Raw genomic sequence first — 17106 nt, forward strand, 5'->3', positions numbered from 1 at the left:
TCCAATATCATTATCTATATTCCAAGTATCCAGCAAAAAAACAACGTTAGAGAATTTTTTTCATATATTTTGAACATTAATACTATTTGGTGAAATATATAAATAAAACAACACTGGTATCACAACAGGTAGAATAGAGATATAAAATTCATATTTTTCACAAGCATGTAATCATTCCTAAATATAAATGTTTTTGTACTTATAAAAAATAGGGACAAATATGTAGCGGTAAATATACTAAAACCTGTAAGGTGCCATTAATATACAGGGTACACCATGATGACCTAATATTTTTCGGGGAGTTTGTTTTAGTAGAAATATTTTCAGTTATTCACAAATTCCACTTTTCATACAAATCTATGATGGATTTCAATATAACTTCATTCGAAATTTATCATAGCTTCCCTTTTGCAAATGATCTGCTCCATTTCAAATTAAGCTGATATCATAAGCTCACCTGTTTTCACTTTGATATGGTGAGTCAAATGGAATAACAAACTGAGATTGTATTCTAAACCAAAATGCACTTGTCAATACAAAAGTGAAGTAAAATGATATTCACAAATATTAATCACAACTCTATTCAGTAAGAACTGATCATAAAACAAGTAAATCAATCCTCAAATTTTTCAGTCATTTGTCAAATAAACTGAACTTTCGTAAAACAAAAGTTGGTATTGCATCGGTGAAAGGGAGGTAAATAACTCAATTCATCCGATTTGACTAAAATTAAATGAACTACACTTGAGTTCAAATTATCTGAGACGCTCACACATTTTTTTTTAAACAAAGAGTCAAAAATTATTAGAATTTGCCCCAAAAAATACCCAAAGCTTTCTAAATCATTTGAAATTTTTGAAAAAATTATACTGGGTGCTTAAAAATTGCTGCTGAAGTCTGTTACCGTCAATTAGGGTGACTTTGTCCTTCGGGGTATCTTTGCCCAGTTTTTGAGATAATGTTCAGTACTTAAAAATGATTGATCCAAGTGATACCAGAGGCGCCTAACGTACTTGGATCAACCATCCTTTATTTTCATTATTATATATTTTGATCTAAATGTGTTTATTGAAGAATTAAGTTTGGTGTAATTCAAGTTTATGACGATTTTTCTATGAAAGTATACGCTAAATAAAATAAATTTAATTTTGTATCCTCTTCAATCGTGGTCCTTCCAACATGCCAAAATGTAAAATTGCCCACACGGGGCATATGAACCTAAAAACAGAAAAATGCTGGGGGGGGCGGTAAATTACCTCTATCATGGCGATGTTTTTGTAATGATGTAAGATTGTTCTTTATCCAACAATTTTCAAAATTATTAATATCAGCTGATTTCAGTTCTATCTTTAACCTTATAACGGTCTTTTTGTAATACCTGTGGATTAGTATCAGTACAACTATGTGAGATATTATTTTATATTAATTTGCTTAAAGGGAATTTTTTATAATAAATAATAAAATGTTTGACTTCCTTCATAAAAATCATTCCTTTCTTAATCAACTCTTGATTTTAAATTCTTGTAGAATAGGGATGATATTTATATATTTATAGAACAATCATTACAGGTATTACCAAATTTTTACATTTACTGAAGGAACTTTCTTAAACGTTTTTAATACTGTTGTAACTTCATTAATTTTTTTAATTTTCGAATGTACCGCGACAGACGACGAGTGGGTGTTGGTCCACTAAAATATATCAGAAAGATTTCGAAAGCTTTCCTAATAACTTTCAATATCAAATATATTGGGATAATTTATGATGTTATTACAAATATTATCCGTCATTTTGTATCCAAATATTATTTTTCAACAACGTTTCTTTTACTATAAAAATTGTTATATTGAATATCTATCATATCGACTGATATATCATTACAATATCTTTTTTGTGCAAACATTACTAATCATTAATCTTAAATATTTTACCAATACATATTTTGAAGGAAATAAATTTTCAATAAAAAGCTCTTGTAAATTATCATAAAACAAACTGGTTACATGTAATTGCATTAAACTATTTTTTACTTTTTGTATTTCAAATTTTCAATCGTTATTTCCAGGACTATTTCTGCAACAATTTGTCTTATTATTGAGGACAAATGGAGTTTTCTTTTGATTTTTCGAAATAACTATGTTACGTACAAATTTTTTGATAAATTCCATGTATATCTGACTCTGACTCTAAAGGTCAGTACGCTGAACCAACTGAAGGCAATTGAAATATGGCTTCACAGAAGAACACTTCATATTTCATGAACACATGTTACAAACGAGAAAGTACTACGAACAGCAAACGTTGAAAGGCAGCACTGGACGATATACATTATAAATTGGTCATATTTTGAGGGGTGATAAATATTGTCTATTAAGGCCGATTCATAAACTTGACTTTCCGTTTGCTGTTGCAGTTCGAGAGTTCCACACCCTATTCATAAACTTGAAGTGCTGCCGTTAACTTAAAAATTGTTGTGATATTTTTGTATTTTTGTTTGTAATCTGGTATTTATGAATGATATGGAAAATAACGAAGAGTTTTTTATTGGGAGCATTAGGCCTTATGTTTACAATGGCAATAACAAAACTTGAAAAGAAAAAGAATATGAAGAAATTTAATATGAGACTAATAAACAGGGGTCGAAAATCTAACGTCATACGTCAAAATCACGTATTAAACACAAACGGATATGTTTGGATTTTTTCTATTGCTACGAACTGCGGTTTATATTAAAAGCCGCCAACGGCAACTATGAATGTTATTATGTAATTCAATGTTTTTAATGTTGTAACATCTAACGGCAAATGAAAAGTCAAGTTAATAAATCGTCCTTTACAGTTCATACTGAAGAGAAAAATGAAGAGACGCCGTGAAGTTGGAAGAAAGCAATAGTGATGGCTCAGAAATAATCGAGACTGGACCGGTATAAGAAGGGCTGGTGAACTTTTTCACTTCGCAGAGAATCGTACAACTTTTGCCATGGTGATCACCAACGTCAAAGAGACCGGACAAGGAACATGAAAGAAAAAGATACTAATATTATATTTTTCAATTTAACTAGTACTCAAGTTTTGGCTTCATTTTTTTACATTTTAGTCCAGAGTAACTAAAATATTTTTGTTCCTTAATGCTTTTTGGCTACAAAAAGTGGTATTAGATTATTTGTTAAATTTAACAGTTCATGTTGCCAGCGATACAATTAGATACTGACATCTATATTGTTGATTGTGATTATTAAAACATGAGAATACATTTTTGGATTTATTTTAATTGGTAGCAGCAGTCAAATGTTGAAAATGTTACGCCCGACTTTAGGGGTGGTCCGCAAGCACGGAACAATCGTCTAGACCTACTAAAATGAGACAAAGGTTCACTAGCCCCACTATAAGAGGATCTAGCAGTGAAAAAGTTAGAAAAGACAATTCGAATTTGAATTTTACTAATTATATTGAACTGTATAGCTTATACATGAATTTGGAAAAAAATTAGTATTTTTCCAAGTTTCTAAAGATGGCTAAAAAAGTTTAATGAAATTTTCATGATACTTTACTGTATTATTAAATTTTTTAATTTAACTAGGACTCAAGTTTTGGGTTCGTTTAATTTTGAGTCCTGATTAACTAACAAAATTTTTTGTTCTTTAGTACTTTTTAGCTACAAAAAGTGTATACAAGGATTTGAATTATCTATTAAGTTTTTATTGCCAGAGATACAATTAGATACTGGCACCTATATTATTGATTATAATTTTTAAAAAACCTAATTCGAATGTAGTAAATTTTTTTACTGCATATTCAAAGGGTAACACCACTGTAGAGTACGGTTTTTTAAGATTATTTTTGGAATTTTTTTTCTCAAAAAAACTTTATATCAGATGCAAAATCTAATTAGATGATTTCATTATATTTGTTTTGAAGTAATTAAATTAATTTAACAGAGCATTCTAAAACAAAATGGCGTCAATACAGAGCTATAAGCATAACAGGAATTTTCCACTACCATCAAGTTTCGGTCGTAGCTATTTATCAGAAACATAAAAATCAAGTTTTTTTCTTAATATTTGAACTAAAAGCAAGCGAAGTCCGTAGGGGGTTCAAAAAATAAGAAATTTTAACAAAACCGCGGAAGTTTGATAAACTTTTTTTTGTATAAAAAAATTAGTCATAAAACAAAAAGTTTTTATTAATATAATGTCCAAGTGAATTTTTTTTTTGTTTAAGAACGTCAGTTTTAACATAATTTCCTACCATTTTAGCTAAAATAAGATATTGACTTTTTCAAATTTTTACAGGATGTTGCCCCTTAAATTAAGTCAGGTTCTTTTTGGTCATGATATGTGGTTTAATTTATAAACTATATTTTTTGTTATATCCTTCATTTACAATCATAAAATATATTCAAAAAAGGGTATAGATGACTAGCCATTTAAAATGAACTAATCTGAAGGCTTGAGTCAAGTAATTGTTTTTTTTTAGCTACAAAAAAGGTATACATGTTACCTAATTTCTGATAGTTATACCTTATACATAAATTTTAAAAAAATGAGTATTTTTTATCACTACTGATTAGATAAAACAATAAAAATCATGAAATATGAATTAAAAATTAATCAACTAGAACTAAGCAAAAGATATACAGCAAATTGTCTATGACTATTTAATGTTTGTAATTTTTTGCAATGATACAAAAGAAAAATAATGATACAGTAATCAAGTTGAATTATTGTCAATTTGTTATTATAATTAATATCCACAAAGACAAGAAAAATTCAAATATCTCAAAAAAAATATCAAAAAATTTTGGCACTTTAAAAATAGTCTTTAATACCGATTGTCCTTGGTCCTATTAAGTAATTATTGTTGGAAAAGGAAAGGAAAATAAGTTAAGTGTCATTATTAATATCAAAAATATTATGATTTGATATTTGTATTAATAAAATAAAAGATAAACAAAAAATATTAATAATTCACTTAATAGATTACTGTTGAAAAAGTATCATACAGATTGGGTAAATGATATGCAACAGTCATAGACAAACAGCTAAAGTATTTTTTAACAGAACCTACTAACATTTATTGAAATAATTGTTTGATAAAGGGATCCCATTATTTTTCAAGTTCTATATCAAGTGGAAGTTTGAAATTTAAGGTTTTGCAAAAATATATACGAGGTGTGATTACAAAATACAGAACACAATTAATAACAACGATTATTTATAATGTTATCTTTTTTAATTTCTAGTACATATTGTACCCTCTTATGGTGAGATAAGTTTGAAATCATTCTAGCTCGTCAGTCTGCTACCAAATACCAAATTAATGACATCGCGTTTATAGTATTTGTTTTGAAACTTTATTCTTAAAAACGCAGAGTTGAAAAAGTGAAAAGAAGCTCACGAAATATTAAAATCTGTAAAATATACTAAATTCAAGTCGTATGAAAATTTTAAAAGTGGAAATGAGTCCTTCAAGAACATAGTTATTATTATTTTCTTTGGTTGAGGCAAAGTTCGTTTCAAGAGGGGAACTGTAAACTCCATAGAAAGTACTAGAAAACCATATCCAGAGATCTTCTGAATGTATCAACCTAAGTAAGAACAATCTACGAATTCTAACAGGAGACAGCTAGACTTAGCAGATAATACAGCGTGCTGGTTGTGTTGCACGAGGACGAGATCTCTATCCACATTCTCTCGAAGTGTGAAACACTAAGGAGCTCCAGAGCACTACACCTGGGAGCGCTTGAAGTAAAAGACGAAGATCTCTGGCAATAATCCAGGTGTGCTTTCAAAGTTTAAAGTAGATCTCAATGATACTTCGTTAACATGGATTTACGTCAATTTTTTACTATAACAAAATTCGATTAACGAGAAAAATCCTTCAAATAAAAGCAAGCCGTTTTCGTCGAATCAATAATTGCAATAAGATTAGAGTGATACAACGAGCTGCTGAACGGAAAATGGTGGATCACTAGGCGAGATGGAATCCCACTAACTTTGTATATATGTGTACATAGAATAGACCAACCATAAATGGATGAAAATAATGGAACTAGAGCAGATATCATACGAAAAGTTCATTAAAGGAGGAATATAGGATGAAAAAGAATTTGGTAATTCAAAAACTCATTTTATTTAATGGATAATGAACAGATGTGATGCTATGTTTCTTATAAAACAATAATGTATACAGGGAAACCCTATTTGGAGTTATATTAGTTACCAATTACGAGATAATCATATTGGGAAATGTCGTTTCTCGATAATTGAACAAATTTTATTATTTCGTGAAATTATGTGGTTTCTAATAAATCAATAAATGTATTGAAGTTTGAAAATACGGATTATTTGCAAAGACAGTTCCTCTGGGAAAGTTATTTTACAATTTTTATGATTTAATTTATTTACATCCAATAATTGGATACAAAAATCTTTTATCAAGTTAAAGCAATGATTTAAGGGCAATTATTTCAAAAGTTATGTAATATATGTAATTTGTTTTCGATAAAATAATTGATTGTATTTTCGATCACACCTTGTATAGAGGATATATGATGATGAAAGGAACAAATTTGTTATTTCGTATATCTTTTTATTTTTGTCGTCATATATATGAGCATGTCATCGCTCAAAGTTTCAAATAGATATGTGAGGTACTCCTATTGGACTATCTCTGCACAGGTTATTCTTGTGATTTATTCCTTTCAATTGCACCATACTGTATATGAAATTATTTATATACTATTTATAGGTGTGAAAGTATAATGGTTGTAATGCTTTGGATTGGTTTGTTGTATTGAAATATAGCTTTAGAAAAATTATTCATGACTTTTTTTAATGTTTGACTAGATGAAGAAAATCCGAATATTCTCTATAAAATATTATAAATAGAATCATTAACAAGTATAAAATCCCTAACTTTTCATCAATAAATATCAGTACAAAATGATTTTTTTTACCAATTAGGGATCATATAAAGTGATGTATTGACACACTAAAAAACAACATCGCCTACCTACACTAAAGATTAGACCGATTTTTAGAGGTTATCTTATATAGAATAAAACTAAATCTCTTTTTTGTGCATATAGTGTAGATATATCTAAACGAGTACTGTAATTAGTACTTGAAATGAATATTTATTTCATAAAAACTGATTTTAAAATACGAATTTCTCACTTTTATAAATACATTTTTTTCAAACCTAGCAACACTAACTCGAGTACCATTTTGAATGAACACACGTCTATAGGTCGATCCACACATATCCGTGCCGTGCCGTGACGTACCGTGAAAAAGAGTTTGCTCAATTCATTTTCCAATATTTTCTGTGTGTACCTCATTTTTCTAATATGACCGACAAGCTTCTCATTGAGTTGGTTCGGGAACGACCAGTTCTTTACAATATGAAGGACGCCAAGTTGTCACTTCGCCGTTCATGTTTGAACACATACCGTATTTCCCCCTTTAGTTTACTAAGAATTTTGTAAGCCGATATTTTCTTTCCACTGAAGGTCACTGTACGGTATGTTACGGCACGGATATGTGTGGATCAACCTTAAAGGTCGGGATTATAAAGTCCGGTTGACCGAAGGTTAGATTCAATTGTTAATTGAATCCGAATTTACGGATTTAATAGGTTAAAACTGAACTCTCTGTGCTACCAACATGCGTTATCATACCGATTGATGTTAATCATCGGTGGAGTTTCGACCGACGGTTGATTAACGTCCGGTTGACCGAAGGTTGAGATTCAACTTATAATTGAAGCCAAATTTGCGTATTATAGTCGTTAACCAAGGGTTGAACGGATGGTTGTCTGTCGGTCGGTTCAACCGTAACGAAAGTTCAGTTTGAAGTGTCAACCGAGAGTTGGAATGTACTTTCTAATCTCAATTTCCATTTATTTTGACTTGCATTTGATGAACTTAATTAATTGAACCATTTGAACGATGTCGTTATCATCTTCTCCTTCTCAACTTCACGTGGAAACTTCAATCAAAACTATACTTCAACCTTTGACTGACACACTCTCCTCAGAAAATGTCAGTTCACTCGGATTTGATTGGTTAAAATTGAACTCTCAATGCAGCCAACGTAAATTTTTCAGCACAAATTTCCGGTTGACCAACGGATGGTTGCAAATGCGTTATAATACCGAACGATGTTAATCATCGATGGAATTTTTACATGCGGTTGAAGAACGTTCGGTCGAACAAAACTTTTATAATACCGACCCTAGATATATCATGGATTCTTATGAAATAAATACCATTGTTACTTAAAACTAAAAACACATACTTTTTAGAAACATTCAAGCAAAAGATTTTTTTAGATCACAGAATTTACAATACGTTCTTTCACTTTCAAATTTCTATTCAATCTTTATTTTTAAATATAAAATTTGATTCGAATGGTTCAAGTGATAGATTTTATCTACATAATCGTGTGACAGTAGGTTTACGACCTGGTCATACAAGTGCAAGCTACTGGTATAAAAGTAGACATCTTCTATAAGGATCTATTGATACCGGTTTGCAAGAGAAAGGCGAATGATGTATTAAAAAATATGTAGTAACTGACTAAGTCATATCGGATACTGGTTCGTGTAACCAGGCCTTTACACATTTAAAAAAACAGGTTTTTAGGTAGTATTATTTCAAGAGAAAAATATATACTGATGACTGCTAGTGTAACCCAATATTGAAAGCTAATTTTTGCATTTCCTTAGAAATTGGCAGCGGTCTAGCTGGCCAATGATTTACGCTCTTTAAAACATAACTGTCATTTTGTATTTGTTCAAATTGCAAGATATAAGGAAAAATTTTCTGTTCTATCCACTCAGATTTTGTGTAATTGTCGAAGATGCCGTTCATAGCGTCAACAGCAGTTCTAGCTAAGGAAATCATCCCGTGATAAAGTCTAGGTAGATCTAAAGTAAGTTCTTCAACTCTAAGTGCTAAACTATAATTATGTTGAACATTATACAATGTCATCCAACCTTTTTGTTTCAATGTGACGTCTAAGAATTCGTTGGCTTCCAGTTCAAGATTGTGAAACCGATTGGTTAATCTAAACACTGGACTACCTGGAAATGTACACCTGAAAAACAGTTGGTTACACTAGTCACTGAGTTGATTTAATTACTTATTTTATATTATAAATTAATGGAACACTGAATAAAAATAAAATTACTTTTGATTATATATAGCGTAGTCAGAAAAATTATATTCCTACCATGAAAATCAAAATTTTTTTCCCCCCTTTTCTGTCTAACCCATATCTACTAAAATATCAACAAATTGTATTTACAAATAAAGAACTTCAGTGTCTTAATAAATATAATTAATATAACTATTGTATAAAGAATAGGATAGTAGGTTAACCTTATCATATTATATGAGTACAATGATTTACTACAAATTCCAAATCCATTCAATCTTATAAACTTATCAAAAGTACTTGAATCATACCTAAATTTAAAGTTAGAAGCCACCTTTATAGTAAAGACAAGCAGAATAGAATAAAACATTTTTGAAAATATTTCAAACTTATATATAAACACAACTAACCCAATACAAAGGACTGAACTTTAATACTTCACAAAAATTGAAATGATATTTTTTATTATTTTTTTATGTTCATGAACTAAGCTCATAATAATAAGATAGTGTGTCTGTGTGTTTATATTTGGAAATTATCCTGTCAATGAGGCAGAAATTTCACCTGTTCAAATGTATATAGACTATCACATATTATAATATGGTTATAATACTATATTCTATGACATAACAAATTGACAAAATAGTAACAATTAAGGAGAAAATTATAATTTCCTCCAATCTCAAGTTATACATGAAAATTATGCTTTTGTTTTATCCGGATTAGAATGTTTGAATGAAATAATATCAAATACTAGTTTTATTTGAATACAAATTTACTATAGACATGTACCAACAAATACGACGTTTCGTGCCTTCACGAGGCAAACATATAGGTTTTTAATGAGGATATGCTTATTTATTATAATTATTAGTCAATGTAAGCAATATAGCACACTTTTATCTCGAATAACTAACATCATTAATGATTATTCTTAAATACGTTTCTGTCTTAGATATTCGTTTTGATTTTGTCAAAAAAGGTACTGAGAGCTTTACTTTAACCATTACCTGGTGTTTTCCATATAAAAAAGAACTTTTTTAACCATGTAATGTCCCTCCATAATATAATCACCATTTTTGTCCTCGTATCTATTAAGGGTAAGAATATAGTAACGCCATATACCATCTTAAGATTGTTGAATACTTTCAATAAAAATGAATTTTAGTTTCAATTTTATTATATAAATTGCAAAAAACACATTTAACAAGAGATAATTTTATTTACTAGTAAGTACCCGCTTTTATGACCATACATACTTGGTTCAGATAAGTAGACCTTTTGCTTGCTTTTATTATACCATTAAACAAACAGATTGTTTTGTAAGCATTTATGGTCTCATTGTAAAATATAATTTCTGAAAGTTGAAGGGAGCAACAAGCTCCTCAAGTACATTTTTCCAGTCGCACATTATGAATGAATTTATCATCCCAACAAATATTGATGTTAGTTATTTATTTCACGATTTAACTATCCATAACTTCCTACAGTGATAATAGAAACAGCCTATTTAAAACTATAGAACAAATTAATTATTGTTATTAATGTTACGTAGAAAAAATCCTGGAGAAAGGCAATTTATATTTTCAACTGTAGTAGTTGGTGTCTTTTTTGTAACGTTATAACTGTATTAAATATGACGCCTTGGATATATTTTTTAATGGTATATATTTTTTATATTGCACTTTAATAGGTTATAATTTCAAAAATATATGACTCATGCTTGATTTACCTATAACAGATTTGTGAATAAAATCCATTTTGTTAAATTCTATTAAATTTCTATATTATTTTGTGGTAAATCCAAAAAGTATAAATAGATAATACAATAAATAATATTTTCGATTATTATAACTTTTGGCTCTCCAATGTGAAACCAAGACCGGTCCTGGGTTAGTTGGTACACTTATCGGTAAGGGTGAGGCCATTGTATAAATATACAATGATAAAACTGACAAAACGATTATAAGTAGGTATTTTAGTAGTAGTTGATAGGTCTTATCCAAATTTTCGCATTGATCCGTAACTTTCAATACAAAGCCAATGAATATAATACATATTTATATTAAAATCAGATTATTTAAATATCTTTGGTACGTATATACTTATTTGTATATTTTTTATTTCTGGTTTTGTTACAATTCTTCTGAATGGTCTTTTTTGTTTGATTTTATTATTAAAGATAAGTATGAGAGTGTTTTTACCGTTGTTGTGAGCATACCAAGAAATTTCAATGATGTGTAGTTGTTTTTGAGAATGATACACAGGTATGGAATTATCTTAACCGGGAAAATTCTGTCATTTCGACGATGATATAAGATACAATTAGGGAAATTCCAAATAAGGGTGCTACTAGTCGTTATTCCATTTATGCCCGTTATTGAAATGAAATAAATTCAAGTTTTTGAACATAAAAAATACTTTACCACAACCATTACAATAAATATGTATGTTAACATTAATGTTCCTTATTTCAGGTAATGCTGTTTTGGCAAATCTAAGCCAAAAATCACTAAGAAATAAGCTGATCTGCAGCAAACATTTTAGTGAAAATATTAGTCAATCTAAAAAAACGCTACAAAAATGATAAAGGTTCAGAAAGTGAATCGGATAGGGAAAATTTGGATGAACAAATAATCCAATTGAATGTTTCCTCACATCCACAAATATATTCAAATAGTGATTTTATTGCCGCGATTCATTCCAGAAACATTGACATGACAGATAGTTCTATCAGTAACCATGAAGATGAAAAGTGGTTGAAAGAGTTACAGAACTTTCCATCTTGTTCTATGGGAATTGGAGGTAGGAAGCAGTCATTGCAAGAAGAAAATGAACGGTTGAGAATGGAGCTACCCAATACTGGGAAAAAAAGTCAATAACCTGAATACTCAATTGAGAGCTACAAAAAAAGGATTATGAAAACGCAACTTTCTGCGAACGTTTTGTATGAAGAAGGAAATCTCACGAATTTTACAAAATCTCTTGTGAATATGCAATTACGACATAAGATGAAATCACCATGGTTACTATCTGAAAAGAAAACTGCCCTGTCATTATTATATAAAGGACCTAAAACATACAGATATTTGAGACAAAAAGGGTTTATTTTGCCAGCAATATCAACAGTGAAATCATGGATTGTCAATTTTAATTGCAAACCTAGATTCAATAAAAAAATTTTTATGTACCTTACTTTAAAGGCGGATACGATGCTGCCTTACGAGAAGAAATATATTCTGATGTTCGACGAAATGTCTATTAAGAGGTATCTTGAGTACAACATGAAAACCGATTTAATTGAGGGTTTCGAAGATCTGGGCGAATTTGGAAGAAAGCCTGGAACTGGAAAATTCCTATTGCCTACTTTGTGTCGAATGGTGGGGTGTCATATGCTTCTTTATTGTGTATAATTACCAAGGCATTGGAAAAACTTAGTGAGACAAAACTAGACACTATAGGCATAGTATGTGATTTATCAACTACCAATCAGAAACTCATAAATCATTTGGGGGTTAACAAAAACCAACCTTATTTTTTTCATAATGAGAAAAATATTATGGTTTTTTTGATGCTACCCATCTGTTGAAATACGTTAGAAACAATTTTTTGAACAATAGTTTCATATTTAATAGGCAGTTCATATGTTTTTCTGACATTCGAAAAGTTTAATATCTTGATAAAAGGAGCAAAACAGGAAAAGCCTTATTGAAACTGACTGATAAGCACATCAACCCGAATTCTTTCGAAAAAATGAAGGTTAAATTAGCTGCTCAATTGTTAAGTCACAGTGTTTATTCTGCCAAAATGATATCTTTGGAAACAGGTGAACTTATTTCAAGTACAGCTAAAAACACGGTTAACTTTGTTCTAACCATGAAAAATTTATTTGATGTCCTGAATAGTACGTTTACAGTCAACAAAACCCTGTAATCGTGTTCTAAGCGATAGGAATCCAGAAGTGCTAGCGCTTTAAGCTCAGGATATGATTTATTGGAAAATCTATATAAAGTTCGAAAAAAGGGAAATTTGACCAGACCTGATAGCTTTGATGATTTTCTTCTCACCATTAACTCCGTTAAACAATTTGCAAGTGATAAAAAAAATGAACGTTTCAATTATTTATTCACAGGCAGACTAATTCAAGAACCACTTGAAAATCAATTTTCTGTTTATCATCAGAGAGGAGGGTATAACAGAAACCCAACAGTAAAAGCATTTCGAGCTGCATTTAAAATAAATATTGTCACCAATTAAAGAGGCCACCTAGAAGTGCTAATGCAGACAGTCAACTGGCTGATGATGATAATATACTGCTTTTACCAACAGATGAAAATGAAGCACTCGCTTCATTAAATGTTGAAGAAGAATCATCATCCGAACAAACAGATTCATCCACCAATTCAATTTCTTCCGAGGTACATTCAAATTATATTGCGACGTTATAAAATTGTTCTGTAGTATATTTTGGGAGATATTTAATTAAAAAATGTTTAGATCGCTTCATTTTCAAAGACTGTAAAGTCAGTTTAGGAGCTTCTTATATTCTATAAGAATTATTATTTAAATGATAAGTGTGCATTGAAAACTTCAACAACATTATTGAAAAATTTCACCATGATAGTACTTAATAGCTTCGACAAAACGAACGAACGAACGAGCGTAAAAGTAACTAGATGGCGTGCAAAATTACCTCAAATGGTTTTAACATTGTCACTGTTCTACTATCCTATTCTTTATACAATGATATAACTAAAGAAAAAACTCAATTTTTTTCTTAATTCCCTCTATATCATATGATTTTATCTTACCTACTGACTTTTTCCCATAAAAACGGATCAGATTCCAATGTAATGAAAGGAGTACTATCAATAACTGATTCAGGACAACTCAATACTTTCAAAAATTTATCTTTCAATGACGAATTGAAGTAACCAGTTGTTGCAGCAAGCAGACTCAGAGCTAATGATGGTATTGAAGCAGGTAGTAGTTCACAAAGTACTGCAAAATGATCGTATCTCTGCCAACCTGTAATAGCAATACCGGATATTCCATTCTTGAATGCAGTAGATTGTGCAGCCATAGTATCTAACCATCTTAAAGTATTTTCTAAATGTCTACGGGCATTAGGAACATACATAGTTTCCCCAAATGCCCCTTTGAAAGCTGAAGCAGACCAGGCTGTTGCAAACACTGATGAATACTTTTCCCATATGGTAGGTTGTACAAATCTATTGATGATAAAACAAAGTATTGATTGTAATTAATATATCGTATAAAGTGTAATAATAATGTGGAAGACACATTAGTTCCTTCCCATACTGTAAAACTAATATATTTCTATCCAATGGCTTAGGTTTTGAAAATATAGATGCAGGCCAACATATTATATAAAATATATAAAGTATACAGTGAATCAAAAGAAAGTTTTGAGTCACTAAGAAACTGCATGAGTACTATTCAAACAATCTAGATCTTTACACAGATTTAAGTCCAATAATAATGTTGAAGATGGCACATTAGTTCCTTTCCACACTGTAAAACAGTTTTATTTCTATTCAATGGATTGAGTTTTGAAAATATAGATGCAGTCCACTATATTTTATAAAATATACATTTGTAAATACCTGTAAATATCCTCAGCATAAACCCACACCATCGGTTCCACTAGTTCTCCTAGTTTAGCATCCAACATTGATTGCTGAGATATATGACGTAACATATCATCCCAAACAATAATTTTTAATGTTGGATATTTGAGACGAACAATGTCTACTACATTTTTAATATGTTTTAAGAAAAGATTTTCATGAATTTCCAATCGACATAAATCACATTCTCCCATTTGAAAAACTTCATCACAACCTATGTGAAGATATTTTACTGAAGGATGTAATGACATTACCTGAAATTTTTTTCAACAATATATTGATTACTCTAATGAAGGAGTTTCTAGATTTGCATACTGGGCCAGAATTGGTTCTATAAACTTTCAAAGCAATTTTTGTTGCAAAATTATTCTTATGCAGTTGAGAACCACATGTCTTTCAATTTTTAGTCTTACTAATTTCATTCTTATATATATGTTACATCAGAAGTCTAATTTGATGAAAATAGTTGTTTGACTTTGTTTAAAGCTACTTCATTATTTCATGCTAGTCATGACTGCCTAAAAGTATACTATTGGAACTACACAAATGCTTTTGTATTTGTACTAGCCAACAAATCGTACTTATTGAATTAATTGGATAATTTCCTTTATATATCTAATAAAAAAACTCATTAAGTACTTTTGCTAATTATAATAATATATAATTTATAATAATTATAAATTATATAATAAATTATAAATATTAGAATAATTCATAAATATATCTTACTTGGTTAATCAATTGCGTTATGAAATCTAAAGAGCTTTTTCTGCTGGGACAAAGAGCTTGTGGACTACCACCAACTTCTCTAAGATTAGCAAATTCTGCATGCTTAAGTGCAAACTCCAAATGTCCAAAGGTTTGTACCAGAGGAATAACTTCTAATTGAGAATTTTCAGCTAGATTTATAATCTCTTTGATATTCTCCACACTGTATGCATTTTTAGCAGATATATTTTTCAAATGTCCAGAAAAAGGAAACATATCCTCATATTCTGAAAAAAAAAATAATAAGAGGAGCACATAATAAATAATGTTGTCTTACCTAATAATATTCCAGTTGCTCCCATTGATTGAATTAATGGGAAAAACCTCCTGAAATATGAAATTAGGGGTGGCGCTCCTTTTAAATCTAAATGGACTATTCTTTTCTTTGGAATATAAGGATTTTTAGGATCTATATTTACAAAAGGTATTCCTAATTGTTGCTCCAAATGTATGTTTTCAAATGGTTTGTCTTGTTTAATTTCTCGTTTAATATTAATATCATTTTGTCTTGATTCAGGATCGATTTCAGTTGCAACCAATTTATTTTTATTTGCTTCTATAAATTTAACATTTTTTATACTCTTAACTAAAGCCTCAGCTACTACCTCTGCATCTTTTTCATCTTGTAGAAGATTGTTTAGATTTGTACTGTTATTATCTAAATGCGAGAATTGTAAACCAAATATTATTAATGACAAGAAACCAGAGGCTACAAGAATAGTAGTCTTTTTTCTCCAAGCAGTCAGTCCTAATCTTTGTAAGTAATTGTTCATACTTGAATTTATGTTGCTAACTGTGAAAATAAAAAATTAATTTATGTATGTAGACTAGAAATATTACATAAATATTTAAAAAAAAATATGAATCTATGTGGTGGATTAAATACCGAAACTAAGTAAAATTGGATGACGAAAATGAAAAACTAATATAAAAATTAAAATAAAAAAATTTGTTTTTACCAATAATTATTTAAATATTTGAATTATTTTATGAATTAACAAAGTAAAAATTTAATCATAACCTTTAGTTGCAGCATAAATAAATTCTATTTTACAGGGATTTAGTAGAGTTAAATAAAATTAAACAATCATTTCAATAAACTTACCTCATATAGTTGAACTGTTTATCATGCTTACTACTTATTTTCTTGTAATACAGTGCGTTAAGCTGTGATTTACCAAATGTATAATAAGAGCAGTGAACTTTAATGCATTCACAACAAAATCAATGTTTCGTTGAACTTATCAAAGCAAGACACCGACAGATAAACTTCTAGTTAAATTTAGATGCACTTATACAGTTCTAATTTGAAACATTCACTTATATTCACTACTTAGCAATTCTATAAGACTTTTAAAATTATAACTGCTACTTAAATAAATTATTAAATTGTCAATAATATCAAACAATACAATAAGGGATATATGCGTTAGGCAACACACATTACATCAGATGTCGAATGCGATCATCTTAAAAATTGAAAGCGAAAAGCACAGAGCCGTCTTCGACCAATATCTTTTTTTTTT

At 29.6% G+C, this 17106-nt stretch overlaps 1 protein-coding gene across 1 annotated transcript; it reads right to left on the reverse strand.

Annotated features, from left to right (window-relative positions):
* Positions 1–26: 26 nt before the first annotated feature.
* Positions 27–16964, reverse strand: LOC130452547 (hexosaminidase D). Its single transcript, XM_056791884.1, has 6 exons — positions 16686–16964; positions 15858–16373; positions 15542–15807; positions 14789–15066; positions 13973–14392; positions 27–9101 (listed from the first exon to the last, which is right to left on the reverse strand). Exons 2-6 carry the CDS (start codon positions 16351–16353, stop codon positions 8687–8689), a joined length of 1875 nt encoding a protein of 624 aa, XP_056647862.1. The 5' UTR covers positions 16354–16373; positions 16686–16964; the 3' UTR covers positions 27–8686.
* Between the last annotated feature and the right edge of the window lie 142 nt (positions 16965–17106).

The sequence above is a fragment of the Diorhabda sublineata genome, chromosome 1 (assembly GCF_026230105.1).
Source record: "Diorhabda sublineata isolate icDioSubl1.1 chromosome 1, icDioSubl1.1, whole genome shotgun sequence".
Classification (NCBI taxonomy): Eukaryota; Metazoa; Arthropoda; class Insecta; order Coleoptera; family Chrysomelidae; genus Diorhabda; species Diorhabda sublineata.